The sequence below is a fragment of the Leptodactylus fuscus genome, chromosome 6, assembly GCF_031893055.1.
Source record: "Leptodactylus fuscus isolate aLepFus1 chromosome 6, aLepFus1.hap2, whole genome shotgun sequence".
In the NCBI taxonomy this organism is placed as follows: Eukaryota; Metazoa; Chordata; class Amphibia; order Anura; family Leptodactylidae; genus Leptodactylus; species Leptodactylus fuscus.
Genome location: NC_134270.1, coordinates 41,913,998 through 41,931,359, shown reverse-complemented (window position 1 = coordinate 41,931,359; position 17,362 = coordinate 41,913,998). Strand labels below are relative to the sequence as shown.

The following is a 17,362-nucleotide window of genomic DNA, read 5'->3' as shown; positions in this document are numbered from 1 at the left end:
TTTTTAGAGGCTCCCTCCACCATGAATTTGCCCAAACTGGGCTGTTTAGAGGCTCCCTCCACCATGAATTGGTCCAAACTGGGGTTTTTAGAGGCTCCCTCCACCATGAATTGGTCCAAACTGGGCTGTTTAGAGGCTCCCTCCACCATGAATTGGTCCAAACTGGGGTTTTTAGAGGCTCCCTCCACCATGAATTGGTCCAAACTGGGGTTTTTAGAGGCTCCCTCCACCATGAATTGGTCCAAACTGGGGTTTTTAGAGGCTCCCTCCACCATGAATTTGCCCAAATTGGGCTGTTTAGAGGCTCCCTCCACCATGAATTTGCCCAAACTGGGCTGTTTAGAGGCTCCCTCCACCATGAATTGGTCCAAACTGGGGTTTTTAGAGGCTCCCTCCACCATGAATTGGTCCAAACTGGGGGTTTTTAGAGGCTCCCTCCACCATGAATTTGCCCAAACTGGGCTGTTTAGAGGCTCCCTCCATCATGAATTGGTCCAAACTGGGGTTTTTAGAGGCTCCCTCCACCATGAATTGGTCCAAACTGGGGTTTTTAGAGGCTCCCTCCATCATGAATTGGTCCAAACTGGGGTTTTTAGAGGCTCCCTCCACCATGAATTTGCCCAAACTCTGCTGGTTAGAGGCTCAATCCACCCTGATTTTCAAAACAAATGTTGATGCCAACCTCAACTTACTACAAGGGCCAAATTCACTGCTGGTGACAAGCTCTCCTCACTGCAAGTGCCAAATACACATGTTTCAAGGTGTTTTCCTACTGTCAGAGAGGTGGTATTGAGTGTGTAAAGTGTGTAGTTGTTAGGCTGTGATGTTGGGGTAATAGAGGGTCTTTGGTGTGTTAGATGCCCCCAGACATGCTTCCCCTGCTGTCCCAGTGTCATTCCAGAGGTGTTGGCATCATTTCCTGGGGTGTCATAGTGGACTTGGTGACCCTCCAGACACGGATTTGGGTTTCCCCCTTAACGAGTATCTGTTCCCCATAGACTATAATGGGGTTCGAAACCCGTTCGAACACACGAACATTGAGCGGCTGTTCGAATCGAATTTCGAACCTCGAACATTTTAGTGTTCACTCATCTCTAATAATGATGACAGATTACAACGTTTCGAAGCTCTCGGCTTCTTCTTCAGGTATATCTAAAATCAATTTCTGAAGGATGCATATTTATGTACAAAAGGACACTAGGAGTAGAATTTTAGGAGGGAAGGGGGAAAGGGGAAAAGAAGGTTATTTTGTATATACAAGTAAACAATTCCACAGTTCCCAGGTTCTTATCAGTTCACAGAGTGTCATGGCTGTCTCAGTTCAGTGATTTCTGTAGGATGCCATGAACCCATGTGACAGAGTAATCCCTTGCTGCAATGTTTGAAGCAGGGTCATAAACTTGTACTCATAAATCTGTCGCTGTTCCCTTGATTTAAAATTCCCTCTTAAAAACTAAATTTGCATGTCATTGGTGATATTATGAAAGAATGGACCTTACTGTGCCAAAACGTTTCTGCAATGAAGATCATAATATCACCAATGACATTAAAATTTTGTTTTTAAGAGGGAATTTTAAATCAAGGGAACAGTGACGGATTTATGAGTACAAGTTTATGACCCTGCTTCAAACATTGCAGCAAGGGATGAATCTGTCACATGGGGTCATGGCATCCTACAGAAATCACTGAACTGAGACACTCTGTGAACTGATAAGAACCTGGGAACTGTGGAATTGTTTACTTGTATATACCAATAACCTTCTTTTCCCCCCTCCCTCCTAAAATTCTACTCCTAGTGCCCTTTTGTACATAAATATGCATCCTTCAGAAATTGTTTTTAGATATACCTGAAGATGAAGCCGAGAGCTTCAAAACATTGTAATCTGTCATCATTATGAGTTAGCCATTAAAAAGGTGTCAACTACTGAAGACTCTCAAGTTTTTTGGGATGACTAGATATATTTAAAGGAGTATTCAGGAATATCCAATCTTGGTTAAACATGGCGGAGATGAGAATATGTGATTCCTTCTACTGACTACAAGGTTGGGAAACAGAATCAGCCAAATGTGACTAAGTTCTTCTGTAACTCCCATTACGTAAATAGAGTTTATGGAAACAGCTTAGAATAGTGGGCTACACTGTCCGTAACTTCAGGAGTTACAGAAACAGCATTATCCACTTTTCTAAATGTATTCTGTTTTTCTATTATGTTTTTTTTCTCTTACTTTTGCAAGGGAAGAAAAAGTCCTTCATGCACGATTTTATCTAACGTTACAAAAGTAAACTAATATGACTGAAGACAGCGTCCCTCATGTTGTTTACATTAGTATCAATGGGAAGGGACACAGAATCAGTCTGTGTCCGTTCTCTGCAAAAGTTAATGTCCATTGCTGTCATCCTATGATGGAAGACAGATATGGACATCAACAGTAGTGTGAACTCGGCCTAATCTGGTAAGCTACTACACAGTGGGCGGAGCTGTGTTATACCACTTAGGTACACTGGAGAAGATTTACAAGTGCACCACAATTCTGTTTCAGACACTTTTTTTCACTTTGCCTGCCAAGGGGGTGTGAATGGCATAGGCTTGACATACATAAGTTTCAGAGGCAAAAAAAATGTTTGAGATGGGAATATTATTTTAATCCTTAGGCCCCGTGTTGCTGAAGAGCAACTTTTTTTTTTGTTTCAAATTTTGCTGCGGTTTATTGAGCCAGGAGTGGATTGAGCAGAAGTAAGAAGTATAAGAACTTCCTATATATCTCCCATTCCTTTTGTAGCCATTCTTGTCTTTGGCTCAGAAAACTGCAGCAAAAAAGCAGCTTTTCTGCAATGTGGGGCCTCAGGCTAATATAATATAATATAATATAATGATATATAATAATGATTTCTATGTAGAATTAATGTTTCTTGTATATTACCAGCATCATAGACATGTCCGGAGGGATATTCTCTCCTCTGGAAAATCTACATGACCTGGACAAGGCCAATTGTCACCCACTTGCCTGTTTCCTGTGTCATGAGCAGTACGAGCACCCATGCCTTCTCGATTGTTACCACAACTTCTGCGCCAACTGTCTCCGTGGTCGGGCGGTAGACAACCGGCTGACATGTCCTCTTTGTGGGTAAGTAACCATGGAAGAAACAGCTACAACGCCGCATTCTGCCATCAGAATATAGGACATTGAGGAACACACGTTCACTGTCTGCAAGCAGAGATGTAAAAATAAGAGCAGAGAGTTTATTTAATTCTGTGGCTTCAACCTGTCCTGATACTAGTCTAATCACTATTGTCTTACATTGCTTCTATTACTTAAAACTAAGACATTATTGGAGCAAGACCACACGTAATGGCTGTGGTTCAAAAACAATGAATTGGTGTGGTTTCGCGAACACTCTGCTTGCTGGCTGTGAATGGAAATGTTATTGTTGATATATAGAGGCTAGAAGTTATTATGATTGGGTTATTAGGGGTTAATACTCATCGGGTGTAATTATGAATATTATAGTTTTCACACTGGCCATTGACTCACGCACAATAATTTGCCACTTTATATTTTCTTTAGCGTGCTATTCAGCTTTTCTGTGTAGACTGAATCCAATTTAGCACAGTCATCTCATTATCAGTATAAGGAAGGGGATTTAAAGGGGTTCTTTGAAAAACATATTCAGAATTATAATAATTAATATAATTAATTATGGCTCCGGCTGCTCTCCGCTTCTTGGTCCCTCTTGACATGAAGGCAATGACTTCTCATCCAAATACTAAGCAGCAGGGGGGCTAGGGAAGTTTCAGAAGGATAGCCACTGGAATCAGATAGGTGAGTAATGGTGGTTTTATTTTTTTTAACCCATTCTTTCCTTTTTCCAAATAGGTGACTAGCCTGAGTTTTGGGCATGGATGCAAGTGGCGCATGTGACCGCTTCACCCATAAAGGATATTCTGATGGACACCAATAAACTATTAGCCAGGTTACACAAACTCTGATCCCTCCTACATTGTGAGGAGGGTTTATGGAAAGTATAAGATGTCTTATGCCAACATGGGCCGCACATCCCAGTATTACACATTGATTTAGGCTTCTCATCAAAATCTATAGTTATATCCTGTTGTACTTGTTTTTCTTTGAAAATTCAATAAAAATCATTGAAAAGAAAATCTAGAAAATAAACATGAGGTTCTCAGTCTACAAGGTTTGTAAACCCACTAGCTATTTCATGGCAATGTCTGTTTAATGGTTTCCTGCTCTACGCGTTGTGGGACTGCACAGCATCCATCACCAGTACAACACAGCACTCACAGGGGGAGCGACCCCGCGGCTCAATAGCACCCCTAGTGCCAGGTTCATCCCCAGGTTCTGGGCCACGACTCCGCACAGGCACAGTACTACATACATTTTTTATTGTCCTATTAATGCTTTATTCTGGCTTACAAAAGAGACATTTCCTACATTTCACAGCCTTTCCATTATTATGTACCATATGACTGAGTGCATTGTGCTAATTCAGGTCTGTATGGAGGATGCAATGATACTTGGAATATGGCGCATGTCCAATGAATCTTAAACACAAATCTGGCAGCAAAGCAATACATTCCATTCTGGACCCCAGTATATATTGCATAGCACACTGCTGGCAATGATAATTTCTATATAATGCCGGAGAGATAGTGGAGAGATATCTTTTGGTTTAGTTACCGGATGATATAAAGGTCATATAGCGGGGCAGATAAACAAACCCTTTGTTTCCCCGCATTCATTCCTGACTTCACACATAGCGGATCTCAGTAGCTTTAGCCCTGAGCAGCTGCAAGTGAAGTGTTACTACTTTTAGCTCAAACATAATGCCCAAGCAAAGGCTTCTGGGAAAGTGATAAGTGGACTATGCTAATCCTGATACTGGCCTGTTGTCACACAGGCAGATAATACTGCATTCACATCCATGTTTTTGTACAGTGGAGCCTTATAATAAGCCAAGCTCTGTGCACACAGCTTCTGAACCTTTCGTCTGTGTTATATACAGGGGCGTAACAAGTAATTATAGGGCCCCATAGCAAAACTAGTAATGGGGCCCCACTGTAGAATAGAACCGAATAACTTTATTAATCCCAAGGGAGAATGTGTTTGCTTTATTGGCAAGTGGGGCACAATGCGAGACAAAACAGCCAAACAATGTAACCACAACACAATATACGGTGGAGGGGGAGGGAGTGGGGTATATGGACCGAGGGAGTGGGGTGGGGGAAGTACAGCACAATATAAGGCAATACAATACAGCGGTATAGCACGAAACACAACACAATATACAAAGCAATGCACAAACCACAACAAAATTTGGGAGAGGGATGGGGAGAGAGTACAGTCCTTGCGGTGGCGGAAGAGACCATAGCACAATGCAAAACAATATAGCAGTAAAGATCAAAACACAATATAGAAAATAGGTTGGGAGGAGCAGGTTGGTGCACTCCTGAGGAGGAGGTTCAGTACTGATGCATCCAGCTGTAATTTTCCAGGTAAAAATAGCAGGTCAACGTATATACAGGAATAAGTTGTTAAAGGGTTTTAAAGGGGGTAACTTGCAGATCAGTGGGGGTCTGACCACTCAGGTTCCCAATATCTCCAGTTCTGAATGGAGCGGTGAATGGGCATCACATACACCATTTAATTCATTTCAGTGAGGATGCTGGATATAGCCAAATGCTGTGCTGTCCCTGGCACTCCCATTGAAATTAATGGAGTGATGTGCCTTTGCCAGACCACCTCTTCATTCAGAATGAGGTCCCCCATTCTCCTGATTAGTACAGGTCTGAGCAGCTGGACACCCACAATTTTGCAAGGTATCCCCTATTCCCTCCCATCCCCCAAGGTATCCCCTATTCCTCCCATTCCCCAAGGTATCCCGTGTCCCCCCCCCCCTCCTCACGGTATCCCACTTTATATTAGGTTGGGCAGTTTTCAATGAGTTTGATTAATTGACCAATCCTATCTTTAAGCATGACAAGTCAGAAGCAGAGAAGATGTTGGGACAGATTTACTATATTGGTGCAATTTCTAACGTTTCATCATCTATATACAAAATGCTATACAAACATCTGACTAGGAGATCTAAAAACGCTGAAGTAGTAAATCTTGTGAATTTGGTTACAACTGTGTATGTTTTCTAACATAGAGATTCTTTATGTTTGCATTCTGTAGGCAACAATCTGTAGTGAAAGGAAACAATGGTCTACCCCCCCGTGGACAGATTATTGAGGTTCCTGGTGGACAGCTCCGCTGACTCTGGAGAGATTGTACAGTGCGCCAACTGTGACCTGGAGAACAAAAGGCAGGTATGAAAAGACTAAGAGGGATCTATTATAGTTGTATGCTAGCTGGGTCAATGGTACTGGCTAAAGTCACATGACCGATGCAGTATGAGAGGCTAAAAATAATGCAAAGGATATTACCAAGACATATAAAATAAAAAAATGAGTCAATTGTTAAATGGTCTTGATTTAAAAAAAAGTCCCACTGGTTAATCCATACAGCTCCTAGCCAGACTGATGGTTACATAGTACAAAGAGGTTCTGTATGTAATGTTACCCTGCAGTAATGAGGGTCTGAGGTCATAGCAGAAAGCACTGGGATGGCATTAGGATGATCTCCCTGTCCCCCATTGACTTCAAAGGGGGGTTCCATTCTGATGCCACAGAACAGGGTAGAATCTGCTCTGTAACTATCAGAATTGAACCCACCCATTGGGAGAGATTCAGCCCGCACCCTGTCATAGGTATGAGCCCTTAGGGTAAGTTCACACTGGGTTTTTTGGTCCGGAATCAAAAACCGGGTAGCTGAAAGCTGGTGCACTGCACCGGCATCCATTCATGCACTCTGCTCCGGATTAGGCCCAATGAATGGGCCTAGTCCGGAGGAGGGTGTGTCTTCAGGCCGAATTGCGAGATGAAATGGCCTGAAGAATGAGCACCTCGCTCAAACGGCTCCCGGAAAAAGACCAGAGCTGCTCCAATTGATTTCAATGGAAGACGTCTTTTTGGTCAGGGTTTTGAGGCTCTGTGTGAACTTACCCTTACAGTCTATCCCTGCTTGTGTGTGCAGTATATTGGCAGATATTTCTCCTCTTCCTGGCTGCAGATAGTGGAGGAGGAATATTATAGAACAGGTAAGTGTGTTATGCTTTATTATTATGCTGGCACCATAGATTCTACATTCAATGATACTAAAGTGACTTTTATTAGACCAATATGACTGGATACTACTTTGAGGCTAACACTATGGATACTGCTATTATTATTAACTTAAAGGGATCCTATCATTCACACACTATTTTTTTCTAGGTACCACGTCGGAATAGCCTTAAAGGGACTCTATCAGCAAAATCATGCTGATAGAGCCCAACATATGCGTGAATAGCCTTTAAAAAGGCTATTCAGGCACCGCTAAAGTTATATTAAACTACCCCCTGTTTTAAAATAAGACCCTAAAAAAGAATGTGCTCAACTTACCCATCATGCACGGTGGGCGGGCATTCAGGGTCCGCCGTCTTCTTCATCTACGCCTCCTCTCCCTGCAATGTCCTCGGGTCCCGTCTTCCTCCAGCGCTCGCGAACTGACATTTCTTTAAAAAATGGCCTGGGCGCATGCGCAGTAGCCGTAGTAGAAGCAGCATGCTACTGCGCATGCGCCCAGGCCATTTTTTTTTAGCAATGTCAGTTCGCGAGCGCCGGAGGAAGACGGGACCCGAGGACATCGCAGGAATAGGAGGCGTGGATGAAGAAGACGGCGGACCCTGAATGCCCGCCCACAGTGCACGATGGGTAAGTTGATCACATTCTTTTTTAGGGTATTATTTTAAAACTGGGGGGTAGTTTAATATAACTTTAGCGGTGCCTGAATAGCCTTTTTAAACATTAGGGATGCCCCCAGTGCTGCGATAGAGATCATTTGCATACCGACAAGAACCAGGATTGTAGGCGAACGGCGGCACAGAGAAGACAACGAATGGTCGGAGACAAATAGCCTTTCTTAAGGCTATTCTGACGTGGTAACTAGAAAAAATAGTGTGTGAATGATAGGATCCCTTTAAGAATCTGATCAGGAGCATTTTAGAACATGTGACCAAAGTATTGAGGTAAAGGGCCGACTTTAGTAAAAAGACAGTCGCAGCATGGTATGAACCAGACATCTACCCACCAAACATCAGCACCGTACACTGGAAGGGCCGAGATTGCCTTGAATAAGCCAGGAGACATCTATTGCATTGTCTACTCTAAAACTTTATTCTGTACCATGTATCCATATAGCAGCAGTTATCAGTACAGACATGAAGGTAACATTATAGAGTGGTGGTTAGCGATAGAAGAGGAGAACAGCAGATTCTGTGATTTCCTTGCTGCAACTGGATCCACTGCCCGCTCCATATCCGTCCCAGTCGTAGGAAGGAAAATCTCCACACTGTTTGGGGCTTGCTTCTGGGAAGTATCCCCCTCCTCCAATGCAGTGCTGCAAATGCAAGGATAGGCTGTAAATAGTGCAGTGGCATACAGAGAAAATGTAGCATACTTATGTCTATCTGGGACTTCTCCTTGTCAAAAGGGGTTTGCCCCTACACAGTCTGACACTGGTCGCACTGACTAGGCTGCGTTAGAATGTGTAGGGAGATATCCTCAGCTGGTGACACCCAGTTGTCAATTGATTCAGAAATTTCTAGAAGGAATAACAGAGGAGCAGTATAATACACAGTTGTAACTAAAGTTGTGCCAGAATTTTTATTTCACCAAGTATAGAAGTATTTACTAAAACAAGCATTTCAGGTGAAGAGAATTGTCCGCAAATTCACACCGAGGAAAATGGTGAGGAATTTGGTGTGGAATTTCAGCGCTGAAATAAAAGCCTCCCATTGACTTCAATGCTAGCAGAAAAGGGAACCCATTGAAGTCAATGGGAGGTTTTTTTTCCAGTGCTGAAATTCCACACCAAATTCCTCACCATTTTCCTCGGTATGAATGGACCCTAAAGAATATGTCTGCTCTAGATAATCCCTTTCCATATATTCTGGAGTAGTTGGCTTCCTGCATATGTGTAGTTATGTGTACTGAGATTGTCACACAAGGTACTATCAGAACTACAAAACTTTATCCTCATGGGCAGACGCAGACGGATTGATAAATCTCCCCAATTGTGTAAGAAACAAAGACTTTGAGTCCAATACTTACATGTTCTGGATTACACCCAGTCACCTTCATTCCTGGACACAAAGCCAGCGCTGCCTTTTCATTGTTAAATACACGAAACTGAATAAAACCCGGGACAAATTCAGCTACAGAAGCAGGAGATGATAAAGGAAAGACGTTAGTTCATATCTTTCTACATAATAAGGTGAAATAGTTTATAGAAGTGCAAAACATACAGGAGCATTGCACACACAACGTAATATGACTGGGTATCCTTTTACTTTCATGTGATCATTCATGGGCCCCCCTCCTCTCATACAGTTACATTGGTGCATGTGGCATACCATGTCCTGCAGACATTGTTCATTCTTATGGCACATAAAAAAAGTGATGTATGACAGATGAGTGTTATATTGTTGAGTGCTGGGCTCCTGATAGTGGGCAATGCTTGTGAAGAACGTTCATCTGAATGATGGTTCAGCAGATCTTTGCCCTGTGTAAAATGCCCTAAGATGGGGTAGTTCCAATGACCTCTAGGACTGTCTGCTGTCGATATTTCTCCTTACTTTCCATTCACATTTGGCCTTGCATGCAAGTTTATTTCAATGAGAAGAGGTTATCGCTCACAGAACAAAGAATCGGGTGCCTTGAAGTCCAGCATGCTGAATTCTAATTTTTTTTCTGACATACGCTGCTATGGGAAAGTTAGGAGCTCTTATATAGGGGCTCATATATGGGGTTAGGGAACCCAGATCCATAGTGATGATCTCAGCTGTAGAATGGCTTCTTAGGTGGGTCATAAACCATAGATAATTGTAGGGCAAATGCTAGTTTAGCCGACATCTATCCCTCTCGATACATATGCCTGAATAGAAGATATACAGTATCACTCAAAAATAGGAAAAGCAAGGCATTACTCTGTGTAGGTGATCTTGTGATCTTTTTACCTCTGCCAGATGGTGAGTAGTAGTTAGCTGCTGTGACAGCACTTCCAAAGTCATAGACAACAGGAACATCGGGTCCGTTATTAGTTATGCAGCTTCCAACATTGTACTTCACTGGGTATTTCTAATCAGAAAAATTAGGTATGGATTGGATATGATGATATTAGATATGATAACAACATACAGTCCTATGAAAAAGTTTGGGCACCCCTATTAATCTTAATCATTTTTAGTTCTAAATATTTTGGTGTTTGCAGCAGCCATTTCAGTTTGATATATCTAATAACTGATGGACACAGTAATATTTCAGGATTGAAATGAGGTTTATTGTACTAACAGAAAATGTGCAATATGCATTAAACCAAAATTTGACTGGTGCAAAAGTATGGGCACCCTTATCATTTTATTGATTTGAATACTCCTAACTACTTTTTACTGACTTACTGAAGCACAAAATTGGTTTTGTAACCTCACTGAGCTTTGAATTTCATAGCCAGGTGTATCCAATCATGAGAAAAGGTATTTAAGGTGGCCAATTGCAAGTTGTTCTCCTGTTTGAATCTCCTCTGAAGAGTGGCATCATGGGCTACTCAAAACAACTCTCAAATGATCTGAAAACAAAGATTGTCCAACATAGTTGTTCAGGGGAAGGATACAAAAAGTTGTCTCAGAGATTTAACTTGTCAGTTTCCACTGTGAGGAACATAGTAAGGAAATGGAAGACCACAGGGACAGTTCTTGTTAAGTCCAGAAGTGGCAGGCCAAGAAAAATATCAGAAAGGCAGAGAAGAAGAATGGTGAGAACAGTCAAGGACAATCCACAGACCACCTCCAAAGAGCTGCAGCATCATCTTGCTGCAGATGGTGTCACTGTGCATCGGTCAAAAATACAGCGCACTTTGCACAAGGAGAAGCTGTATGGGAGAGTGATGAGAAAGAAGCCGTTTCTGCAAGCACACCACAAACAGAGTCGCCTGAGGTATGCAAAAGCACATTTGGACAAGCCAGCTTCATTTTGGAAGAAGTTCCTGTGGACTGATGAAACAAAGATTGAGTTGTTTGGTCATACAAAAAGGCATTATGCATGGCGTCCAAAAAAAACAGCATTACAAGAAAAACACATGCTACCCACTGTAAAATTTGGTGGAGGTTCCATCATGCTTTGGGGCTGTGTGGCCAATGCCGTCACCGGGAATCTTGTTAAAGTTGAGGGTCGCATGGATTCCACTCAGTATCAGCAGATTCTTCAGAATAATGTTCAAGAATCAGTGACGAAGTTGAAGTTACCCCGGGGATGGATATTTCAGCAAGACAATGATCCAAAACACCGCTCCAAATCAACTCAGGAATTCATGCAGAGGAACAATTACAATGTTCTGGAATGGCCATCCCAGTCCCCAGACCTGAATATCATTGAACATCTGTGGGATGATGTGAAGCGGGCTGTCCATGCTCGGCGACCATCTAACTTAACTGAACTTGAATTGTTTTGTAAAGAGGAATGGTCCAAAATACCTTCATCCAGGATCCAGGAACTGATTAAAAGCTACAGGAGGCAACTAGAGGCTGTTATCTGTGCAAAAGGAGGATCTACTAAATATTAATGTCACTTTTCTGTTGAGGTGCCCATACTTTTGCACCAGTCAAATTTTGGTTTAATGCATGTTGCACATTTTCTGTTAGTACAATAAACCTCATTTCAATCCTGAAATATTACTGTGTCCATCAGTTATTAGATATATCAAACTGAAATGGCTGTTGCAAACACCAAAATATTTAGAACAAAAAATGATTAAGATTAATAGGGGTGCCCAAACTTTTTCATAGGACTGTACCTTGCCCATCTTTTATCGTCTAAGGAATGTAAAATCCTTATCCCCTATATACAGTCATGAATAATAGCTTTATTTGATGCATACCCACAATACCTGATCTACGTTGCATCAATAAGTAGGGTGGTGTCCGTATTACCTTGTATAGTTGGAAGAGGTTTCCACCTTCTCCAGGAAGGAAGCCAGTTTCAGTGTGGTATCTCAGAAGAGCTGAATCTCTCCATCGAGACAATGGAGTGTCATTGGGAACATGCCAAATACTCAGGTCCTCAGCATTTATGTCATGATATCCTGCATTCTTAAAAAGATGACAAAAACTTTGTCATTTTCTAGACTGATGCCCAATAAAGTTAGAAATTTAGAAACTGCTTGACCCAATAGGACATCTGAGCTCAGGTTAACAAATCATGCCGATTTGTAGTGTTCAAGGGTACCAATAATACTCAATCTGTTTGCACCCAAAACTGGTGTTTTTTTTTGTTTTTTTTCCAGGACATAAAATGAACCACTGCTTGAGTCTGCAAGTCGATCATTTGAGTGTTTGGTTGTAATCCACCCATTCATCATTAGATTTTAGGTCAAATATAACACATTTGGGGACCGGACCTAAAGTACTTATTTTGTTTGGTTGTCCAAGAGATAAGTCCTATTTTAATCTACAATATACATTTTTTTACCTTGTAATCATCACTGGTGGCCCCTCCAGCAGAACCAAATGTAGCATAGTTTGCCCAATTGCCATCTCCTTGAGGGCTTTCAGGTCGATTACCCTGTTGGCTGGACCAGCGATCCCCCACGGTGCACCTTCCATACACATCATTCTCATGGACACTAGCAACTAAGGTCCAGCCTCCACCTTTGGTTGTCATGTCACAGAAGGTCTGGTAAGATTCGCCAACAGTAGTCATCAACGTATATATGCCATCTGAAACAGCACAAGCATCGTAGACACTTTACACATATGATAATACACACCTAATATCACCAATATCAGTCGTACACTTGTTATGTATCTTGGGATTCTCATCACAGGAGATTTGTGTAGTGATCATAGGACCTTCCTGATGGTTAACCAGCTGACCAGTATATATATATATATATATATATATATATATATATATATATATATACCGTCAGCCACTTGCTAACACTGAAATGGCAGGTAGCAGCAAACAATAGATTACATTGATCCAGACAGCAAACAAAAAGAACATGGTTGCCAATATATTTTAGTAGACCTGTGTTACGAGCTGCATGTAACTCTAGCAGGCACTTTTGCTGGTTAAGAAGCGATACCTGAGAATCTGTAACACTAGATACGACCATGATACAGTCATTGTAATTACATCTAAGGAGTCACCTGTTGCATTTGGTTCAAAGGACTTGATCTCTTTGCAGGTCTTGTGGCCGGCTATAAAAGGCACCATGATGGGGTCAGGCACAGGGGGTTCAGTGTCCTCATTCCAACAGGCCAGCAGGTTCAAGATGTTCTCCTTCTTTTTAGAAATGGAACAGTTTTCTATTCATATACAGAAGAGGCACATGTTAGAACTTGGAAAGCACATTCATGTACTTGTATAGTATTTCTTTATTGAACTGTTTTTGGAGTTTTTATAGTCTACACCCAGACCTCCATAGCATCAGAAACATAGGTATATCCCAACCAGGTAGATAGCCGCAATGAAACACAAGAAACATAGATGATTGATGGCAGAAACAAACCACTTTGTCAAGCCTGCCCTTATTAGTGAGGTTCTAGCAGTGGGACCCCCCAGCCTTGTCCCCATCCTGTACATAGGGGATACATTTTGTTAATGGGAGGCCACAGTAATCCTATAACTTCTCCCAATGTACCATGCTATGTGACAAGATGAAAGCAGTGAACATCTTAGTACTCCATTTTACAGTCCTGTAATGATCTGTAATCTATCTCCCGTTTAATTCTACATAGAATTCCACTTATATTTCTGATCTTAGGTTTCATAGCATTCATTCTTTGCAATACTACTCACCACATGTAGTGCATGTTGAAAGGTCTTGTTCACCAACCACCAGGGGGAGCAACAGCAGAAAGTGCAGGAACATTTTGATGGGGGCTTTGAATAAGCATTTTGTTATGTTAGTATATGAACGATACAAAATGATGATCTTAGAAATAACAATAATATAGATAGAAGATGTGAAGAAGAAGTGTAATACAAAGAATGTAATGGGAACATTGTTATATGCCTATTTTAACCTCTTAGGCAGGGCTCACACAGTAGAATTTGTAGAAGATGAAACATTCTGCTTCAGGGGTTTATCTAATCCATCTAAGGGTCCGTTCACATGGAGAGTCCATTCACTGCTAGCAGAAAAAGGAACCCATTGAAGTCAATGGGAGGCTTTTTTTCAGCACTGAAATTCCACACCAAATTCCTCACCATTTTCCTCTGTATGAATGGATCCTAAGGATCGAGCATGACGCTTATTTTTTTCCACTAGCTGAAATAATCAGAGGAAAAACTGTATATCTGCCTCCATTTGAAATGAATGGAGTCTGATTTCATATGGAATTTGGAGCTGATTTTGAGCAGAATTCCTCCGTGTGAACATCATTTTATGACTGGGGCCGCACATTGCAGAAACACAGCTTTTTATGTTGCAGATTTTTGAGCCAAAGCCAATAGTGGATTTAGAAGAAAGTAAAAATACTAGAGATTCCTTATATTTCCTATTCCCTCTATAGCCATTCTTGACTTTGGCTCAAAAAACCGCAGCAAAATCTGCAACAAAAAAAGTTGCATTTGTGCAATGACGGACATCAACCTAAAGAGTTATTCCAATCTAATTCAATGATGGCTTCTCACTTTATGATCAATAATATGGTTATGATGTCAGAAGACAGTTCTACAAATGAAGGAGACAAAGCACTTGTTTAACTCTGTATTTCCCTCATCTACTCTGCTGCGTTTATTGACTTGCAGTTAAAGGGAATGGTATATACAGAGTATAAATTTCTGGGGTCTGCACCTATCTCTAGTAAAGAGTCTCCTTTCCCCCCATCCTGTTGCAGTAGCTGTGGTAAATGGGGGGGGGGGGAGTTGCATTTTCACAACTCTCACAACTTTAGCTTACAAAGTATTTTCTAAGGTGAACACATTGTAACAAACTCTCAGCTGTGACCATATGTACTATTATTAGACAAACCTTTCTAGGCTTTCTTTTCCACTGGCAAATATCAATTTTGCTGCCTTATCCCACTATCTAGACTTATAAATTGTTGTAGTTCCCCTTGTTATCCAGCAACTAGGGCACATGTTCCTCCAGCCCCCCAGCTACATCCCTATCTAACATCTCAAAAAACACTGCTAAGACTTACCTTATGGAGTGGTGTAGGTCAGTACCTGAACCTTGGTATATGGAGTAAGGGGTGACAAATATGCTATTGGGGTCCACTGATCTGGCAGCAGCCAGGTGAAAAGACAAGCTGCATTCTATACTCTCCCCATCGACTACCATCACATCACAACACGACTCCTCTGCTCAGCTGTCAGTCAATGTTTAATTGAATAGTCTTAATTCAGTAGGTGTCTCTTGTACTGACCCCCAGTGTAGGAAAAGTGTCACCTTCTGCTTAGTGCCCTGCTATGTGCTCTCATGAAACAAGAGTGCTAAGTCAGGTCACTTCTTTCCTAGTTTGGGAAACATTACAAGATATACATAGTGAATTGGATTTTTGATCCATGAAAACGCGTGTCCCTCGAGTGCAATACAGCCAGGAAATATGTCCATTTTTCAAGGCAATTTTGTATCATGGTCATATAATGTAGGTTAACAGTGAAATACTCTTTTCTGATGACAGAACTTGCTTCTTATTCTTTCAGTATACCGTCTTCTACTCACATTGTGATGCTACCTGTATCAAAAATATCCAAGTCCCATCTAATATTCGAAGGCAGCTCCATGTTTTATCCAAAATCAGCATATTCCTTACCTGAAAATAGTTACCACATATTTTCATAATATTGCTTAGCAGATTTTTTTCATGACCTTCCCTGGCCATTGACATAATCACATGAGTGGACGGGTCACTGTCTCCTGACTGTCTCATCTATGTTAATCTGTGCTGCTTTAAATCCTGTTCCGTCCTCTTGCTTACCTCCTCTTTGTCTTTGTATTTCTCATGTTTTGATAATACACTCTTGGTCTTTAACATAATCATATGAGAAGACAGGTCACTGCCTCCTGCAAAATCAACATGCTCATCAGCTAAATTAATTGGTTCTGCTTTGGATCCTGTTCCTTCCTCTTGCTTACCTCCTGTTGTCTTTGTAGTCCTCATGTTTTGATAATACTGTCTTGGTCTTTAACATAATCATATGCGATGACAGGTCACTGCCTCCTGTAAAATCAGCATATTCATCAGCTAAATTAATTGGTTCTGCTTTGGATCCTGTTCCTTCCTCTTGCTTACCTCCTGTTTGTCCTTGTATTCCTCATGCTTTGATAATACTGCCCTGGTCTTCAACATAATCATATGAGAAGACAAGTCACTGCCTCCTGTAAAATCAACACGCTCATCATCTAAATTAGCCGGTGCTGCTTTGGATGCTGTTTCTTCCCCTTCTACCTAACCTCTTGTTTGTCTTTATATTTCTCTTTTTTTTTATAATACTGCCCTGGCCATTGAAATAACCACATGGGAAGACAGGTCACTGCCTCCTGCAAAATCACCATGCTCATCACTTGAAAGAATCTGTGCTGCTGGCCCTTGGCCCTCACCAGCATAATTACAATTACATTACAAGTGCACTGGACACGTCAGCTTTCTCTTCTGCTGCTGGAAAGTGACATCATATTTATTGGCTACACACAGACTATTTTAATATACTGCAAGTGATACTAGTGTTCTGTGATCAGATAAGTAGTATCTGCACCTATTATATTTCTTGTTCTAGGACGGGGATATGATGTATTATTGCAACACCTGCAATCAGCCCCTGTGCAGCAAGTGCCGAGATGAGACCCACAAAGCTAAGATGTTCTCCTGCCATGAGATAGTGCCCCTAAGTAAACGTGCAAAGGATATTCACAAAAAGTGTGGTAAGTATGATGTCACTACACTCTTAAAGTGAAATTACACTTCATATTTACATTCATACTCCACAAAAGGAAGAGCATTAAACAAGCGATGGAATATTGGTTCAAAGGTCATGGAAAGGGGTAAAAAAAAAAACCCCACACTATCTGGGCAAAACCTGGCACCACAATAGACAGTCCATTTTGATTTTTGCTAAGAGGTCCCCTTTACTCTATGGGTACCACTGTTGATAAAGGAGGGGATGTGTTGTAGGGCAATAGTTAGACTGACGTAGGAGCTTTATTCCATATACGACACCCTTCATTATTCTCACCACACTTACTGTTGGATCTC

At 41.5% G+C, this 17,362-nt stretch overlaps 3 protein-coding genes across 3 annotated transcripts in view; 1 reads left to right on the top strand and 2 right to left on the bottom strand.

The window, feature by feature from the left end:
- ICMT (isoprenylcysteine carboxyl methyltransferase) overlaps positions 1-17,362 on the bottom strand; it is a 122,958-nt gene that overhangs the window by 69,981 nt on the left and 35,615 nt on the right. The gene's annotated exons all lie outside the window — the stretch shown is intronic.
- RNF207 (ring finger protein 207) overlaps positions 2,936-17,362 on the top strand; it is a 30,707-nt gene continuing 16,280 nt past the window's right edge. Inside the window, 4 exon segments of the mRNA XM_075279792.1 lie at positions 2,936-3,126; positions 6,196-6,229; positions 6,231-6,329; positions 16,887-17,031. Coding sequence (XP_075135893.1) covers positions 2,936-3,126; positions 6,196-6,229; positions 6,231-6,329; positions 16,887-17,031 — 469 coding nt within the window.
- Positions 8,338-14,031, bottom strand: LOC142209497 (intelectin-1-like). Its single transcript, XM_075278494.1, has 7 exons — positions 13,959-14,031; positions 13,307-13,465; positions 12,624-12,871; positions 12,086-12,244; positions 10,118-10,238; positions 9,213-9,316; positions 8,338-8,499 (listed from the first exon to the last, which is right to left on the bottom strand). Exons 1-7 carry the CDS (start codon positions 14,029-14,031, stop codon positions 8,347-8,349), a joined length of 1,017 nt encoding a protein of 338 aa, XP_075134595.1. The 3' UTR covers positions 8,338-8,346.